The sequence below is a fragment of the Condylostylus longicornis genome, unplaced genomic scaffold, assembly GCF_029603195.1.
Source record: "Condylostylus longicornis isolate FDR11 unplaced genomic scaffold, ASM2960319v2 ptg000092l, whole genome shotgun sequence".
Taxonomy (NCBI): Eukaryota; Metazoa; Arthropoda; class Insecta; order Diptera; family Dolichopodidae; genus Condylostylus; species Condylostylus longicornis.
Genome location: NW_026578060.1, coordinates 500,334 through 520,471, shown reverse-complemented (window position 1 = coordinate 520,471; position 20,138 = coordinate 500,334). Strand labels below are relative to the sequence as shown.

The 20,138-nt window shown below is 30.1% G+C and overlaps 2 protein-coding genes across 3 annotated transcripts; both read right to left on the bottom strand.

Moving 5' to 3' along the window:
* Positions 1-296: 296 nt before the first annotated feature.
* Positions 297-3,578, bottom strand: LOC129613843 (deoxynucleoside triphosphate triphosphohydrolase SAMHD1). Of its 2 annotated transcripts, XM_055528126.1 has the most exons (9): positions 3,465-3,578; positions 3,224-3,388; positions 2,796-2,974; positions 2,617-2,698; positions 2,419-2,505; positions 2,194-2,361; positions 1,970-2,096; positions 1,678-1,867; positions 297-993 (listed from the first exon to the last, which is right to left on the bottom strand). In XM_055528126.1, the coding sequence occupies exons 1-9, from the start codon at positions 3,561-3,563 to the stop codon at positions 678-680; spliced, it is 1,413 nt and encodes a 470-aa protein (XP_055384101.1). In that variant the 5' UTR covers positions 3,564-3,578; the 3' UTR covers positions 297-677. The 2 variants fall into 2 exon arrangements, with proteins under 2 accessions (XP_055384101.1, XP_055384103.1); XM_055528128.1 differs by lacking the exon at positions 3,465-3,578 and having other exon boundaries at positions 3,313-3,373.
* An 8,889-nt stretch (positions 3,579-12,467) lies between these two features.
* Positions 12,468-13,222, bottom strand: LOC129613848 (lysozyme P-like). The gene has a single exon (XM_055528135.1). The coding sequence runs from the start codon at positions 13,043-13,045 to the stop codon at positions 12,551-12,553; it is 495 nt and encodes a 164-aa protein (XP_055384110.1). The 5' UTR covers positions 13,046-13,222; the 3' UTR covers positions 12,468-12,550.
* Positions 13,223-20,138: the final 6,916 nt, after the last annotated feature.

The window sequence follows — 20,138 nt, the reverse complement described above, 5'->3', positions numbered from 1 at the left end:
GGTATATTTTTTATTTTATATATCAAAAATGTGTGGAATGAATTTATGTATGTATGGTGAAATTGATGGTTTGTTCTCATAAAAAAATCATTTAGTATTTAATTTTTATAGGTCTTTATTGATTTTTTGTGAGGTTATCGTCAACCGAAATAATTCAAAACTATCAATTTTGCAAAAAAGGAATTCGAAGTAATATTGTTTGGATTTACACAAATGGTATATGCAGGCCTTTTTGGGCCGTGACAACGCCAATGAGCTTTTAGCTCTTTTATTAAGAAGCAATTCAAGAGACAGAATTATATACGAAACAGGTACAATTTTTTATTTTCAAAATTCAATATAAAAACATTAGATTTATATATATAACATTTTTTATAACTGTTTCTATAAAAATATATACATATGTATGTAAATATTTAAATTTTTAAATTGTGTAATTAAAATTAAAAACATATTAAAATAATGCAACTCAAATAATCAACATAAATGTAGTAAAGTATGTAGTCATGTATGTATGTATATAACGTATATATTATAAATGGAATGTACATACACACATACAAATATGTAACATCAAAAAACATATAAATGAAACTAATAAATTAAAACTCTGGTTCAGAAAACAAGAAAATTAAAAGATTTAAAACATTAGTAAGTACAATACTCCTTTTTTATAGTTATTGAAATTCACTTAGTTTGAAATAATGTCTATTTTCATAAAACCCTTTCATAGGCTTTACATTATCTGCCATTAAGGGGCTTCCATAAAATGGTATTGATTCTTCAGCCATTTTCTCTCCACCAAGTTCAATTTTAATGTCTATCGGAGTTCCAGATGTACCCTTTGCTTCTTTGATGAAAATATTTCCCAGAAACAACAACCAATTCTTAATATTTTGGTCGCCCGTCTCTTGCAGAGCCGTCAATATTTCATCATCTGTCATATGCAAAAATTTTTCAACAGTTTGACAGCTTATTTGTAAAAGTTGTGCCCTATAATGAAAAGAATGAATTTTTCATAAATTCACTTTGAACCATTTTACATTAATTGTTAAATTTGAAAATCTTAAGCCACATCCTGTTAGATGTACAACATAATATATTGAAAATTTTGATTTTAGATTATAAAAATGTGAGACTCAGAAAAATTCATTTGTGAACTGGTTTATTTTATTTTTTTTTACATTAAAAGTTTTGAAAAAATGTTATTGTTGATAAAAAAATTTTAGAAATAAAATTTTCTGACATAACCAAGAAAAACATACTTATGTTTTAACCGCTTTAAGATTGTAAAAGTTTTTGATACACTAAATTTTGCTAAAATAGCAACTTTTTAATAATATGTACATATTATCCAATCAGCTCAAGTGATACCGTCTTATGTACCTTGAACTTTAAGCTGTATAAAGCAATTTACATTTTCGACAATGTTTACAATACAATTTACATATTCGACAAAATCTGAGATATCTCTGTTTGAAAAATTTTGTACGAAAAAAAAAATACTTTCTGCGAAGTATGTACATTGAGATTTTTAACTACCAAAGTGTATAAAAATTTAAAAAATTTTAAAATCCTGTGTTAATAGTAATTTAGTTCAAAAATGAGAATTAAAAAATATGAACTTATGTTCAAAATTAAAATTAATTTAAAAAGTTGTAAGCAGAATTTGATTACCCTTTAAATTCCCAGCCTCCTTTACAAAATTCTTTAATTGCATTGAATAATATATGTTCTCTTATTTTAACATTTGGCTCTTGATATAAGTTAATGTGAAGCTTTGACCTAGCATCAAACAAATAATAAATATCGTTATAATTTTGGCGATGAAATTCGATGTGGGAACCATCTTGGGCAGCACGAGCATCTACAAATCAAGTAAAATAAATAATGATTAATATGTAGTTACACCCATTAGATTTTCTCACTTAAAAATTTACTAGGCAAAATAATAAGTTATTCTCCTTACTCTCAAAAAGTTTTCCAAATTCCATATTCAAATTGAGTCCTGATAAATATCTCTTTCCGTGATAGTAATCTCTTAGCAAATAGTCCCATTTATCCACATCGATGCCACATTTTTCGTTACAAATTATCTGCAAATTCCATGAAAAATTGAGTTGAAGATATTTTTTGTATAAAAGTATATTGTTCACATTTCATTTTAGTTATCTTAATTTATTTTTTACCTACCTCGAAAAGAAAACCATACTTAGGATCTATTTGGTTGTTTAACATATTTTTATCACCTCTTATAAAAGCCTTAATTAATTCTACACCAAAATCATGTTCATTTGTCTTTTTAGACAACCGGATATCGCGGAATATATAGTCTACAGCCATTAAACTATTTTCTTCATGCTAAAACATTGATAAATTTATAAAAATTTTTAGCTAATTCATAATCCCATTTTATACTTTGTATTGCTTCTTTAATTTTTTACAAACTTCTTCCCAAAAGTGCGAAAATGGTCCATGTCCAATATCGTGTAAAAGACCAGCAATCTGCAATAACAAATTATTATAAGTAAAAAACAAACCTGAGTTATAAACATGTCTATTGTAAAACATTAATAGATTTATATATTTTTTTTTGGTTGTATATAATTTTCTTACACAAACACAGGTCCTGTAAAATTCTGGAATCCATACGTTTTTTGATAAATAGCTTAACATTTTTTCTGCCAAAAAATACGTCCTACAAGAATACAAACCAAATAAATTAATATTCATAGGTAGATACCTACATATTTTGGTTTTCAACATGCAACTTAATCGTACAGTAGTATACTAACCCGATACAATGTTCGTATCTAGTATGCGTCGCCTCTGGAAAATACATATAGGTACAGCCAAGTTGTTTAACTTTTTTTAAGCGTTGAAATATTTTCGTTTCGATAATATCTCGAGCTAATGGCGAAAGAATAATTCTTCCATGTATTACATCATCAACATTTTCGTTTAAAGCGCTTGCCTGTAAGAGTTTAATAAATCACTAACCACAAAATATTCAAAGCTTGACCACAATTTGTTTTCAAAATAGAGTTGTTATGAATTTCGTAGATAAGTTGGTACAAAAAGTATCTACCAACTTATGATGTGGTCACATATGTACACACAATTCTAATCATTCGTAATTCATGATTTAACACAAATGTTTTATTCTTTTAAAGTTTCAAAATCCAAGATAATATAAAATTTTGCAAATCAATGTTTTCCTTACCATATTTAAATTGTCTATCGTAGAAAGAACACGGAAAACGATAGAAGTGTGCTGTAATATGTTGTAATGAACCTCTTTTACATACATACTTTCAAGTTTATTATATAAATTTCCATAGCGATATCCACTTGAATTATCTTTTTTTCGAAAACCACATAATTCCTCCTGATAGCATATTACCAATAAAAATTTGAAGAGAAATAAACATTTTGAAATTTTAGAGTGTTTACTCAACTCTTACGCAATCCACTATTTGTAACTTATTTGATTTACTATCAGTGCTGCCAAGCGTTAAAAACAAAATGTATCTAATTTCTAGCAAAAATGTATTTAGCCTCATAGAGTAGAATTTATTTTACTAAGTCATCTTATGTGGTACAAATTAACTTGCTTTAGTCAGCATTTGAGTTTTGTTATTTATAGCAAATTCCTTAAAATACAAAATAAAACTTATATTGTATATTGAGTGTAAAAGTTGAGATCAGAAAATACATATACGTTTTGTTGCTGAACTATGTGGTGAAGACGCCAGATTCATTATGCAAACGGACAAATTTTCAAAAATATATACAGCCAATGCATTTTCTATCACACCCAGCTTGCACAAAAATGTTTCTGGTACGTTCTTGTCTAAATTTCCTAGAATTGAACACATGTAAAGGCAATAGTCCATTAATATATACAGTATCTTTCTTACTTTCTTCTAACAAATTTGCATATTTGTTTAGTAAAGGTAGTAAATAGTATTATTAATATTATAGCCAGCGATTTAATATTTGCAGCAGTTTTGTAATATATATTTTAGTGTTTGAGAAAGGAATATATTCACATATTAGCAAATATTTCAAATGTAGGAATTTCCGGCACTTTATCAGATTTGAGTATTTTTCTATATACGCCAAATATAAAGCAAAAATGTTTCCAGCTTGTTAGTATAAGTTAGATAACGATATTATCGACTTAGTATAATGTAGATAACGATATTATCGATACTTCTCTAGATTATAAATAACGATCTTATCGATTGTCTTGCGTTTAATATTGTTTAATACTTACGACAGGCATGTCAAACATGCGGCCCGCAACTTTAGATTGAAATTTAATTCTTATAATTTTGCTACAAATTTTGATTTTACATCAATAAGAAGTGTTAAGAATTTTTGGAAGTTTCAAAATATTCATGAAAAGTTGTCGGGACAAATGAGGTAAAAAATAAAAAATGAGGAAAATTGGAATTTTTCTAAAATTCGAATGATTGTATTTCCGAAAAAACATTTAAAACCAAATAATCCAGTTTTCTTAATTTAAAGCTCTTTTAAAAACTATTTGTTTGAAACTTCTATCTTTTTTAGAATAGAAGTTATAGACAAAAACACTTAAGTATATTAAAATTTCGCCAACTTTTCTTATACCCCTTTAGCTCAGAAAAGGTTCCGATATAACACTATGTTCTGAACCAAAATTTTACTCATTTTTGATCCTCTACCCGGTAGTGTATGGCTCCCAGCTTGTTGGTGAATCAGCCTGTATTAACTTTTGAATAAAATATTTTTTCCATATTTTGTTAATTTGACTTTGAATTTAAAATAATGTAATAAAACCTTTAAATACATGTAACTTTAATTGTAAGTAAAATTTGTAAAATATTTTCATAGAACGAGTGTGACACAACTCATTTATTTAAAACTTAATTTTGACGTTGCCAAAAAATAACTGATTTATTTTTTTTATTTATTGACAAGTTATTTGTAGACATCGTCAAAATGTGAGTTAAAAATTATTCAACATATCGTAAACATAAATAACAATATAATAATTAAAATAAATGTAATAACAATTTTTGGTAGAATGACTGAGTTTTAATTTAGTACCGTATTTTAAAAGGACCTACTAAGTTTTTAACATCATCAAAGCATGTTCAGATCGCACTCGTTGTACATGAAAATCATTTTCGGATTTCACGTAATTACAATAGCAATTTTGTCTGCCAGAGCACTCTGTTGACAAATATATTAACAATTTTTTCAATTTGAAGTTTTTAAAATTGAATAATTTGATATATTCATAATTTGATTTCAAATTTTAAAAAAAAAAACTTATAGCAACAAAATTTTAATATTACGTTTGTGTCTATCACTGAATGATCACTATAACTTTAATATTATAAGATCTGAGAGTATTATAATATTGATATTGATACTATAATGTCGATATTACATATCTGTCAGTAGTATTATATCTATTGAAATATTTTAGATTTCTGCAGAAGCCATCTTTTAGTTATTGAAATATCGAAAATGAAATGTTGCTCAGAAAATTCTTTTGTTTCATTTTGAATCAGCTGTTCAGAAATTTGGAAGTAAATATTTTTATAACTTGTTCAAAAAACATAATTATAAACAATTAAATTAAAAAAAAATTTCAATATTTTATAACATTCAGCCAAATTTTTTAGGTTATTTTTTTTTAATATTCGCATAAAATAAAAAAAAAATCCCTTTTATTTTCCTGATAGCCATTATTTGCGGCTTAAAGCGAAAAGGTATCAACATGGATCCACAATGCGTTACATATTTATTCGGTTCTTTTAATTTATTAAATTATACCAAATTATTCCAAAGCCCAATATATGTATTTATTTTGCTTTTAGCAAATTATAATATACAGCCTTTGTGCATATTGTGTCAAATATGGAAAGTAATTAGCGAAACAATCAGACATCACTAACATAATAAAAGTAAGTTTATTGATTAACAGATGTCGCTTATTCACATAGCAAATCAACGAATTATGTATATAAAACGTAGTATAAGGTAGGAGAAACAAAATTAATGACCCGTAGAAACCCGTATCAGAAATAAGAAGGAGATACTGAATTGAAACAGTTTTTGGTTAGAATTTTTACGTTTTGAAAACGAAACGTAAAAAAAAAATTGAAATTTTAATATTTTGAGGATTTTAAAAAATATTAAAATAATTTTACAAATGATGTTGATGAAGTTGATTCAAATAATGTCGATTAAATTAAATTAATTAATATTAGATTAAATTAATAAAAAATAGTTTTTTTAGGACTCTTCAAATATTTGGAAAATAAGTGCTTGTAGTTTCCCTCTGTCCGCCCATCCGTCCATGGACCGTTTGCTTAGCTTCTACACCCTTGAAGGTAGCAAGCTGAAATTTCATAATATAGGTATAAATGGATTTTCTGGGACTAGAAACTTATTTCCATAAAATGAAAATTTTTTTTTTTTTAGAAGGGATAGCTTCTTCTGAAAGTTATAATATCTCAAAGACCTATTTTAAAGAAACCACAATCATTTTCAGTTAATTTTAAAACGCAAAAAAGTTGCGGCTGGCTTTTTTTACAGTGTTACAGCATAACTGAATATTAAAAAGAAATTACTGCTAAAATTAAACGTTACAAAAGTTTTTTTTTTAAGTTTTTGATATCGGTTTTCTTCTATAAAATAGGTGCCAGAAGTCTGAAATTTTGGTAGCTTTTGGATACCAATAAAAAAATTTTCTTCAACTCCACGTAAGTTATTGCCTTTCGAAATTTGTTTTTTTTTCTTAACGAGCATTATGCTAACGCCTCTAGTTTTTTTAAAAGCAGTATTCTAACTTGGAAAATTGCTCCTTTACAAACCATTAGTTTGAACCAGCTTTATTAATTTTGTTAGCTACTTTAGTTAACAAAAAATTTTTGATTTAGAAATCTTTTCGATTTCTAAATAATTTATTTTATTCATAAAAAATAAATATCTATGTGTGAGTGTCTACGTATACTATGAGAAAATGTGTACATATTATCGCAGTCAGTACTTTTAATAATAAAAAAAAACGAGAAAAAAAAATAGAGTTGACCTTGTCAACTCTGTGATACCCGTACGAATTTGTTATCCTATGTGGGAATAAAGATGCCATAACTGACTATGGGACAGACTATGACTTTAAGTTGCCGTATTATCATATTAATTTATGCAAAATTTCAGTACTGTGTTTTTCAAAATACTGTGCGTGAAAAACTACTATTGAAGTTGTATGGCAGCTACAAGAAAGAGCCAAGAAATTTTAACGAATTTTATCAAGCAGATCGGCCGTACTAATATATTTGCTTGTGTGAAATTTCAATATCATAGCTTTTATAGTTTCTAAGATATAGCCAAATAAATTTTGAAGTTGCATGGCAGCTACCCAAACCAGTACCCCGATCATTTCCAATTTAAATAGGGTTCTGGCACTTACTACAATAAGTCATTTGTGAAAATTTGGTGAACTTGGTTCAATTAGTTTTTGAGTTACCGTTGGGACGGACGGACGGACGGACAGAATTATTTCTTAGCGTTACAAACGGTAAGGCAAATTATAATTTTAAACATAGTCTTCTTTTAAAAAAAAAATGTTGAAAATCAAATCATATGAACTGAACAAAATGATTTCAAGATTTAAAAAATTTTGAAATTTTTGGAAAATTTTTGAATTACATATATATGTACATATTTATTATAATTATGTGGTGATGTGTATTGTAATGATGTTGATGTGCGTTTTATTAAATTTTTTTGAGGGAAATTTCTAATTTTTTGTTTTTTAAAATATCTGATTTTTGTACCTACTTGAATTTTTTCATATATTTTGTTATATATGAAAATATTTTAAAATTTCCCATTTAGAAAACTTTAAAAGTAAAATTTAAAAAGCTGAAAAGTTAAATAAAATGTTCACGTTTCTTTTTGTATGAATTTCTAAGTCTATATAATAGTTTCTGCTCGTACGAAAATATGTTCGAAGGGTTTACTAAATTTGCCTTACCGTTTGTAACGCTAAGAAGTAATGGTCTGAGATATAGACTCAAACATATATTTTTGGTCAGCGTCGAATTCTCAGTCGATTTAGCTTTGTCTATCCGTCAGCAAAATTTTACCTATGAACGCACTTATACATATATGTACGTTATGTAAATGTGTGTAAATATAAAACGAAATAGTTTTTTCGAATTTTGTCAATTCTTACATATACATGCATGTATGTATGTATTTATGTACAAACAAGCTTAATTAAAATTTTTTGTGAAAATTTTAAAATAATTTATTTTTCAGTTGGATTTGCAGTTTTATTTACATATGTATGTATATATACATAAGTATGAATACAGCAGCTATTATGTCTAATCGGAGATTCACGAGGCACAAATTTTTAAATTTTAGAATTGAGAATTTTAATCCAATTTTAATAAATAAATTTATACAAACAGGTGCATATATACGTTACATACATAAATATTTTCTGATATACAGAATTTAATTCGAAATTTCAAATTATAGAAATGGCAGATTTTTATAAAGAAAATTCTTTTTCATCAAGTGGAGTCGAAGGAAATAATTTTGAATTTCTAGCTGTTAAAAATCTTGAAAAAATTCATTTTAAAAATTTTAAGCAGAAAAAATTACAATTGCCATATGGTTCTAATGCTATAAAAAGTATAGTTCAGAATATTGGGAGTCCTTGTCCAATTACAATTTTCGAAGGATTAAATACACTTTATGATATGTTTTATGATTCTACTCTGTATTATCAATTTTTATATAAATATCATATAATTACAAGGTAATTTATTTTATGATTTATCAATACATACAAATCAGATTAATTTTTCATCCATAATACGAGAAGACTTGAAAGTCTATTTTATCGAAATATGCCGATATCAAGTGGGGGAACATCAACATTTAATATAATTCTGAAAAATTTCGTAATCATTTCGAGTCGGTATGAAGGCGCCTCATTGATGATGAAGCAATTCAATTTAATTGATACAATTTACGAAATTATTTTATGTCAAAAAACAACTTTGAAGCTTGGTTCAAATATATTAAGAAACCTGTCTTTATTTCCAACAAGTAAAATATAGGAAATGCTAACAACAATTTTTTGAAGCTTTAAATACATAAATGCCTACATTAACATATATATATATATATATATATATATATATATATATATATACATACATTAATTATAATAATAATGTTCGATATTTTTTAGTTGCTAAAAAAATGATATATTACAATCATTTGGGTAAACTTATAACAATATTCAATAATTTACCAGAAGCCAATCATGACGAGGATCTATTTATACATCTTAGTCAAATGATTTATGTTGACCCGAGTGTTACAATGAAGATGCAATATTTTGATTTTTTATTTAAGAAAATTGTGCATCAATCGATCTTATTAAAAATATATATAAAATGCTTTGCTTTGCTTTTAAATTGTAAAGAAGGTCTGAAAGCTTCAGATGAAAACGATATTGTTAAAATATTTTATGACATATTACAAAATACGGAAAAATTTGAGGAAGATGTGCTTGAATACGTTGTTTTAGGGTTACAAAATTCAACATTAAGTGTTAAGGCATTATACAGATGCCGCGAATTTTGGAATTTACCTATTTTATTAATTAAAACGGCATATACACTGAAAAATTCAAGATTACAGTTATATTCATTGCAGGTAAATTACTTTTAATTTCTTACATAATAAAAGTAATTAATACAAAATATTAAACTTAAAAGAAATTTAAAACAAAAGTTATAGTTTTTTCCGCTTGTAGACGTTACGTAACATTTCAACAATGCCCGTTATAAAAAATTACATGCGAAAAGTTTGTAAATTAAAAATAATTGAAATCCGTTGCTTAGATCCATTGACGGAGAAAGTAAAAAAAAATCTTTTGATTTGGCTTCGAAAGAAATGAAATCTTATGTTAATAAATTATGAGAATTGAAATGAATAATCTGAAATGTTTATTTGAATTTAAAAATATACGAAATGAAAATTATAAAATTTTGGGAATTTTCGGCAATTATTTCAAATAATTTTTAGGCTTAGTTTGGCTTTGTGTTGCTCCAGAAATTAACATTATTTTTTTTTTAATAAATTTTTATTTAAAAACATTGGAACATAAATTTTAATAATTTTTGTAAAATATGAAGAAGTACCTACGTAACATGGTAAAGTGAGTTGCATACACGTAACCTATACCGTCGTTCGAGCGAGACTTTTATTGCGAGGTTAAATTTTTCATAATTCGCTGACTACTCCTAGAGGTATAAGTGTTATATGTATTTGGAAACAATATTCACTTTTATCAAATTGAAATTCTAAAATTTTCAACTCATTATAAATTAGAAAATAATGCACTCTAAGAGTAATAATAAAACTGTTGTAAAAAATTAAAAAAAAATTTTCTATAAATTTTGGTCCAAGTCATGTAGAGATATCTCAGCAACTGACGATTTTGTTAACAATCTTAACAATCGTATTCTGAAACTGCTGCAAAATCAATACTGGCTATATACTTACATATAGATAAAAACTTTTCTCTCTTTTCGATCTCTTTCGGAAAAGTGTACCTACGGTTTGAAAGTTACCTTGATGATAGATTTCTATTTGCTGAATATGAAGGAATTCAAAGCGAGCTTGAAAACAAGCAGTTCACTTTGGAACGACGATATTATATGTATATATATGTATGTAATATAAAAGTGGTGTGCTGAATTTAAAATTGTGTATTCAGAATTAACGAAGCTGACAGTGAATGCGATTAAAACCAAATTAGTAATGTTTAAGCGGAAACCCGAAGATTATCTTGAAATTAGTTACAGAAGTTGCCAATTAGAAATTGTAAAATCTTTGAATTATTTAGGGGTTTCAGTAGATGAAAATTTAACATGGGAAAATTAAGTATTGCAAGAAATAAGTAAAACCAGGAAAATTGTCGGAATTTTCAAGTGAAGTAACTGAACTGAAGAGAAGCTTATATTTGGTGTATTATATTTAACAAATACACAATAGGATAATTCGAAAGCGAAAATGCAATTCTACCACTAAAATTTGTACATTGCATTTAAGATGGCAACACATATTAAACAAAATAAACAAAAACATGCACAAGAATTGCCGCAGTAATATATTGCAGTCCAAATATAATATTGTTGCAACTAAATACATTCTATACATATTAAATATATATTTGATAGGATAGTATAACATGAATTTGTTAAATGTGAAGTCTCGTTTTTTACTATAACACTCTGTACGAGCGATAAATTAGTTTTTCTTTTGAAAAATAAAAAAATAAATTTAAGCCTCAATAATTCCCTAAGTGTTACTTACAATTCATACATTTATTCAAAACAAATCTATCCTTTTTATAAATTATTGGACACCAGCTTTAAAATAACAATATAGAAACTGCAAAATTAAAGATGTTGCGATAAAAGCAAGAACCAAGATTTTGTAATTTTTTTGTTTAAGTGTCAGATGAAGTAAGTGATAACGTGATTTCAAAATTTCAGTAATACTCTGATGTACCTACGTATTGATACTGTACGGCACACACATTGTAAGTTTTTTAATTGCTGAATTGTACATTAATGCAAAAATTACTGAAATTTCCCGTAAATTTGTAAGTAGGGTTGTATATTAGTGAGTATACTGTAATTTTGAAGTTGATTATAAAATACCATCCGATTGTGTTGCTAGATTTTTATCACCTGTGAATGTTTATAGAAGAAGATGAAAAAAAAAACCGTGATAAAATTTCAAAATAAAATATAAAAAGTTTCACTTTTTTAATTTTTTATTCAAAATTAGAACAATATACATATATTTTTCATATTTATAGCATCGAATTTATAATAATATACTAATAAAATATACGAGTTATTATTAATTTATATATATATATATGTATGTACATATGTTTATATCGTATCATTTTAAATATAGAAAAATTATGATTTTGAATATTTATTTTTGTTTTATACCAAAACGTCCTCATCAATTCTGATTACCCATGAGAAATGTTTTTTTTTTTATTTCTTAAATATTAGAAATTAAGAAATTAAATCATTTAAAAATTTTTTTTAATTTGCAATATACATACATGAGTACATGAATTTTGTTTATTATCGCTAGATACATACATACATACATACGTGTATTTATGCAGCAACAAGAAACAGACTTATCCTGGCTTTAAAATTACTGTTATACAATTTATTATTATACAAATCAGCTAATGACTTGTAATTACTGAATTTTGTATTATTACAATGCTACTCGTATACCGAAGTTTTTGGATATGATGCATTCAAATAAAACAAATTGATCTTTATTTTTTTTTTTTTTTGTAATTTTAACATGAATTAGAAAGCTCATCATTTATTATGCAATTGATTAAAATATTCATTTAGGTACATATTATATAAAAATTAATTCTTAGAAATAAAATAGAAATAAATGAAAATTAAAAATTTTAAAAACAGATTTTAACATCTGGTTTATGATATTGGCATTTATTTCTCCAGAGTGCCCAATTTGCAAAACCTTTCTTATTTGATTCTTTAATATGTCTAGCACATTCAACACTAGCTGTAATATCATCTGTTATTAATTTTGTACATTCAATACCACATATATCTAAATAATCTTTTTTAACACCATATTCAATATCTGGTGGTTCACACCATCTTTTATCATTAATTTGAAATAGGCCCCAACTTGTACTTTTATCACGATTTACTTTTTTTGCTCTTGTATTATATGCACTTTCATGTAATGCTATACATATCCAATCTGGAATTTCCATACTTGGTACACCTAATCTATGTAATTCTTTTGCTAAACCACACATATCAAAAACTTTACCACGTTTTGTTGTTATTTTACCATCACTTATTTCTATTTGATTATTAATTGTAATTAAGAATATCAAAAATGATATTGTAATTACGAATGGTTTTCCTTTCATATTGACTATTTTTTCTTTTTATTTGTGTATATGTGTGTATTGTGATGACGTATAAAACAGTTTTGTTTTATTTTTCCTAAAAGCAGAACAAAACAGCGTATATTGGTATATATATATATATGTGTACTAAGAAGCGTATATGTATAGAAAGATTTCTGGAGTTTAAAATGTTGTTATTAGAAAGAAATACGAATATAAACTAAAAAATTGTCTAAAAATAAAAGAAAGATTTTCATAAAAATTTTCTTTATTTTCCACATATACTTGTACATATGGATGATGATGGCAGCAATGATAATCATGATGATGATGATGACGGTAGTTTTTGCATTTAAATTTTCTTCTCTTATTTTAAAAGTATTAAATTTTTCATTTATTATTTTTTTTGTTTTTCTTGTGTATAAATAAAACCGATTGTTTTTGAATTAGAAACTTAAAGAAAATATATTTGGTCCGAATTATTTTCAGATTTAATGGTAAACATTTGCGATGATCCGCTTTTTAATAAAATACGAGTTTGAATACGCAATATTAATGAACAATTCAGCAATTACAATTGATAAGCTGAAAACATAAAATTAGAAAAAATACATGAAACTGTTCGAAAAATTATATTTTTCCTAAAAAAAAGTGTGTACAAAATTTTCAGTAGTTGCATACTTCTTGTCGTGCAGACCAGAAATCTATATAAGAATTTTCTTTTCATAAAGTGAAGCGTAGTTTGGTGTATGAAAATTGTTTAATTAAGATTAACCACCTAAGGAAATAAGATTTCCTACAATATAGTTATTAAAATATCATCAATTCCCTATTGCTTCCAAAAATTTTTGTATACAGACATTGATTCAACAACATTATATCTGAAGAATGAATCTTATAATAACTAGAGAATTTTTGGTACGGATACAATAACATTTAAAAAATAAACAAATATTTTTTATGTTTTGACTTTTTTGTTTTATTTGATTTTGGTTTTTATTCTGACATTAAATATGCTTGACCGCAGAATTCTTTATTGAACAACTATAAAATAAACGTATACTAGGTGCGAATCTCATCAAAGTTTTTATATATCGGAAAGAAAATTTTCTCTTGATTCTTAATAAGAAAAATTCATTTTCATATGTTGATTTTACAAAAATTTTTCTTATCTCTTAATTTTGTCCTATGGTTTCGTCAACTATTTGCTTTAGATTTTTAGCTTTCGTTAACCTTTTATTGTATTAACTTTAATCCTAACTATGTTCGATGCCATTAATTTGAGTATGATAAATGCCATCATCAATGTGTAATACTGTTGAAATCAAGAAATTAAGTTTGATAATATGCAATTTGTTATCATATTTGATATAATAGTAGATGTACAAATATATATAATATTAACATCATCTTTTATTTCGAGTTTATCTGTCGATAATTATGAATTGTTTAAGAAAATATGAGATTTTTTATGTTATATGGGAGTAATATTACTTGAACTACCTATTGTGTACACCTACTTAATGCAATGGTTTGTTACATTTTAATAAATTTCTTGGCAGAGAAACTAAAAAATTTTGCAAACAAAAAAAATTTTTTTTTTTTGTTAGTATAACCTATTTTTAAATAAAAATGATCTTTACTGTCTTGTGATTATTATTTATGTGTTTTTTTTTTTAATTTTATTTTATGTTTAACATTGCTATTGATCGAATAATGTCGATTTTACAAATTTTATGAAAGCTTACTCGCTGTTTTTTGAATAATTTTTATTATATTTTCAATAAATTCAATAATACATAGAATGCTCGCTTTCTTTGGGTTCAAAATTGCAGTAACACGCGGTATTTTTTTTATTATTTTTAGCTTAATGAGCTCTATATAATAATTGCTGAATTGTGTATTAGTCTCTTGTTATACCATATTATGTTATAGTAAGTTATGTTTACATATACGAAAATGAAACCAAAAATGCCATCTAAGGTATATTAGAAAAAGGTGATGCGAATCTGAGTTGGTTATACTCACTTGAGACTGAGTTTTTTTGAGAATCGTTATGTTGTCCTGTCGGATCGGAGATAAAAAGACATCTTTTTTATTTTACAAAAAATTTTTTTCTTCATTCAGTAAAACTTATTCATCGGCATTTAATAGATATAACTGTGATGACAATTAACGATGTAAAAAAAACTCAGTGAAATTATAAAGAAATAAGAAGAATCAAAGAATCTTGGGTCGACATTTCATAAAGAGATTCGATTTAAGAACGTTTTACTGTAAAATAAAAAATAAATCTTCATAAACAAACTGTTCTACTATTTAATGCCATAACTTTCAATATTTTACTAAAAATTTCTATTAAAAATTTTTGCTCTATATTCCTTGATATCAAATTTATTCAGTCATAAAATTTTAATAGCTGAATAAGTCAAATTGATGTTAAATCTGTTTCTACTTTAATTGTTATACACTGTTATAAAATTCAGCAATTGCAACTTATAAGCTGAATCAGATATATTACTATATTATAGTGTATATATATATTATATATACCATATTGTACTATACTAATATACTAATAACGTATTAGTTTGAAAGTTGTAATTGCTAAATTGTGTAACAGTATGTAAAATATTTTTACATGTCTGGTATCAGAGATTTTAAGCTTCTAATTCTGAAAGTGTCTAATGATGCGGTCTATTTACGTTAACATCTATTTAACATATTTTGATTTTATAAAAACATAAATGTTTCAAATATCGGAATAAAAAATAAATAAAAAAGAGAACTAATAGTTTTCCAGAATTCCAATTCTATTTATTTTTCTTTTTAAATGATGGAAAACAATCAGAAAGGTTAAAGGTTAAAATTTGGAATAGCGCCAACTGATTAAGATTATATTTTCTGAATTTGTGAATTTGCTATAGCGATAAATTCAATTTCGTGTTTAATGAATTTTTAAAAATAATTTTGTTTATATGAATTTTTTTCGTTTATTTTATAAACATAATTTTACGGTAATAGATTTAATAATGTGCTTTTAATAGATTATAAACTGGCAATTTGATACCATTAAAGTGAAAACAGAAAAAAAAACATAATGTTTTGCTATTAAATCTTATTAATTTTTTTTAATCACATACGTCACATTTTACACAAATTTAATTGAAATCGGCTCTAATTGCTGTAATTATTAATATACTGGTTACTAAAAGAATGGGTCTGCTCATAATTTTAACAGAAAATAAGATATAACAAAATATTGTGATAAAAAATTAATCGGAGAATTGACTGTGTATGGTTTTATATAAGATACTTTGGGGTAACCCAAGGACTTCTTATCGGGATGCAGTAGCACAGGTCAAGGTGGCCATCACTCATAAACTGCATCCAGAGGAAAGGCTATCCGAAGTCCAGATGGGGAAAATCAAAATAGCATGGATGAAATGGATAAAGTTGTGGATTCTCATCCACAATTCACTGCAGCGTTGCAAAGGGATGGATGGACATCCGTAACATGCCATAATCAAAACACCAAGGAGTGGATGAGCCTTGATAATACGGTCTTGAAGATAAAGCCTTGGGACGGTTGCAACGTCGTGGTACTGGATGGCGACGACATGCCCAAACAGCATGACTGCGTCACCTACGTGCCAAAGGACGAGACAACCGTCAGTCTTTCCAGGGACAAATTCCTAAGTAGGATAGGGAAGCAAAATCCCAGCCTCAAGATGAGATCCTGGAGGATGCTGAGAATGGATAAGGAAAAGGACGGGGGCTGCTCCATCACCTTTTCCGTGGATGATTCCGGATTGGAAAATCTACGGAAAGCAGAGTTCCGACTTTTCCTGAACTTCTTCCGTGTTACCGTTCGGGTCAAAGGAAGCAAATCCTCTCAAGGTGCTGGCGGCAGGGTAGGACAAAATAAAAAACCAACGCCCACCGCGACAACGACGAGCACTTCAAGCCAATCAAAAGAGCCAAAACTCATTGGAAAGTCTGAAGTCGCTCCGAAAACGGCGGAAACGGAAGGACCATCGACCAGCGCGCTGGATACAAGCGTCCCGGGTGAACCTAAAGGGCCCAAGCCCATTGCGAACCCCGGTACTGCTTCGGTATCTGCTGTTGGAGGGGCTAGCGTGGCACCTGGGACGGCAAAAGAGGCTGTGGAAGGGCAGGCGCCCACAAAAATGCGTAAAAAGGCGGCAATGAGAAGCAAGGCTCATGTAAAGTCTTTCTCTAAAGGGCCAAAGCCCATAGACAAGAGCCGGAAAAAATGATATGGCTGTGAGGTGCATCCAAATAAATCTACAGCATGCTAGGGCATCTACTGATGTTCCAGCTCATAGATTTATGAAGGATCACCTCGATATCGCCCTTATCCAAGAGCCTTACATAGTGAAGGATCAGGTTAAATGCCTAACAGGTGAGCTATTGTATGATAATACAATTTGGGGCAGGCCTAGGGCTTGCATTTTGTTTAGTAAAAGGCTAACGTATTTTCCGATTCCAGATTACTGTTCTAAGGATCAGATAGCTGTGTTGGTGAAGGTGAAGTCTTCCGGGGGTTGGACAGAGTTTATTGTGTGCTCATCCTTCCTCCCGGGAGACTGTGCCCACCCGGACGAGCAACTGAAAGATCTATTGGACTTTTGTGGAAGGAGGAACTTCCAACTAATAATAAGAAGCGAAGTCAATGCCCACCATACTGTCTGGGGAAGCAGTAATATAAACAAAAGAGGTGAGTGCCTACTTGAATTTATATATAGCAATAAATTAATGGTTATGAATAAGGGCAATAAGCCGACATTCATAAATGCAATTAGGGGAGAGGTTGTTGACATCACCCTTTGCACTGAGTTTATCGGCAGTAGGGTTGGTGGATGGCATGTCTCAAATGAGACATCCATGTCCGATCAGTGCCTACCATAATGCCTACCATGCGAGCTGCCGCTTAAAGAAGAGCTTTCAAGGCTTAGACTAGAGACCAGAAAGCTATTCAATAAGGCCAATGCGTCGGGTTCGTGGAATGAGAATAAAAACTCACTCACGAAATACAATAAAGAAATTAGGAAAGCGAAGAGAATTTCGTGGAGGGCGTTCTGCAAGGGCATTGATGAACTCTCCAGCAGTGCGCGTCTTCACAGGGTGCTTTCCAAAAAGTATGCTAGCGGGTTGGGCCTAATGGAACGGCCTGATGGCTCCATGACTGAGAACGGAAAGCAGACGTTGGATCTTATGGCGTCAACGCACTTTCCTGACTCGGGGATTCTTCGGAATCACTTAAATGCGGTCATTGAACCAAGGGTATCCTGGCCCAGGAGGCAGGCACAATCCCGTCTTATCTTTACGATGGGCAGGATTAGATGGGCTGTTTTCTCTTTCAGGCCCTTCAAATCTCCAGGTGATGACGGGAAATATCCTGCATTTTCGCAGAGGGGTTTCCAACATATCGCCAGAGCATTGTTGGAAATTTTTCATGCCAGCTATGCGTTGGGTTACGTCTCTCAGGCATGGAGGGTGGCTAAAGTGACGTATATTCCGAAGGCGGGTAAGCGACCAAGCAACCACCCAAGGTCTTTCCGTCCAATCAGCCTTACTTCTTTTCTATTGAAAGCAATGGAAAAAGTGATTGATAAATTTATATGGGACGATGCACTGGGAAGCAATCCCTTGCATGAATCTCAGTACGCCTATCAGTCGAGAAGATCTACTGTACTCGCCCTGCAGAGTCTGGTAGGGATCCTTGAAAACTCACTGGAAGTGCGGGAGGTGGCAGTTGGCTGCTTCCTTGATATAGAGGAAGCTTTTGACAACACCCCATATCATGTCATCTGTGAGTCATTGCACAAAGGAGGGATTGATGTGACGATTAGCAGATGGGTTAATCGGATGCTACAGGATAGGATTATTAAGTCCACCATAGCTGACGATACACTCTTCATCTCCGCTGCAAAAGGGTGTTCGCAGGGCGGTCCATTGTAGTGGATGATCTAATCGCTGCTGGGACGTGTCTGGGGATACGCCGACGATGTGGCCTTCGCCGTACAGGGAAAATTTGAGAACACTATTTCTGATCTTCTACAGCAAATTTTACGTGTTATGAAGAGATGGTGCGAAGACGTTGGGGTAATATGAATCCAAGCAAGAGCACTTTGGTCGCCTTCGCCAGACGCAGAAGCAGGGATAGATTAACGAGCCCAGTTCTGTTTGGTGAACGTATTAGTTACTCTAGGAAGGTGAAGTAGATAGAGTTATCGAGAGGGCTACGGCGGCCTTGTGGACGTGTAGGAGCCTCATCGGGGAGACCTGGGGAACCAGTCACAGGATAGCACTGTGGCTATATACGGCCCTTGCTAGGCCCATCGTCACCTATGCGTCAATTGTATGGTGCCGAAAAGCTCAGCAGGCGGGTGTGCGGGTCAAGCTGGAAAAACTACAGAGGCTGGCCTGCCTGGAAGTGACCGGGGCAATGCGGACGACTCCTACCGCTGCATTGGAGGTGATGATCGGGTTGCCACCACTGCACCTCATATATTGAAGGAAGCTCGGCTAGTGACTTACCGACTTCTCTCTGGCGAGGACGAGGCAGGGCTAAAGTTGGCCCACAGGACTCACAGAGACTTCATTGAGAGCGATCCGATTCTAAGAATAACCATGTCGGATACCTGTCTGCCGCGGTACAACTTCGACCATAGGTACAGGGTTCTGTTTCCCGATCGATGGACGTGGGATCGAGGTGGCCCGGTACTTGAGTCGGGTTCGAGCGTGTGGTATGGGGAGGGGTCCAAAACGGAGGCAGGTGTGGGTTCGAGTGTATACGGTGTCCGCCGTATTGCACGGTGTTCTAAGTCGAAATAAATGCAATAGAAATCTGCTTGTCTGCCTGCTCGCGGCGGAATGCGGCCGTCACTGGCGGGACACGAAAGGGTGCCGTCATGCGAAAGTGCTGGGGATGAGCAGAAGCCGGGTTCACACTATTGCGAATTTCTTCACGGGGCACTGCCCAGTGAAGTACCACCTGCAAAGGCTGGGTAAGTCGGGCTCCCCCCTATGCAGATTTTACGGGGGTGGCGATGAGACCGCCGTGTACATTCTCTGCGACTGTCCGGCA

What these genes read in the sequence shown, in the direction of transcription:
- LOC129613843 (XM_055528126.1), bottom strand. Translation starts at nt 3,563, where the DNA reads ATGAGGCTAAATACATTTTTGCTAGAAATTAGATACATTTTGTTTTTA. An exon ending in AGATACGAACATTGTATCGG is followed by an intron (nt 2,699 to 2,795) that starts GTTAGTATACTA and finishes GTATTCTTGTAG; the next exon opens with GACGTATTTTTTGGCAGAAA. An exon ending in TTTACAGGACCTGTGTTTGT is followed by an intron (nt 2,506 to 2,616) that starts GTAAGAAAATTA and finishes TTGTTATTGCAG; the next exon opens with ATTGCTGGTCTTTTACACGA.
- LOC129613848 (XM_055528135.1), bottom strand. Translation starts at nt 13,045, where the DNA reads ATGAAAGGAAAACCATTCGTAATTACAATATCATTTTTGATATTCTTA.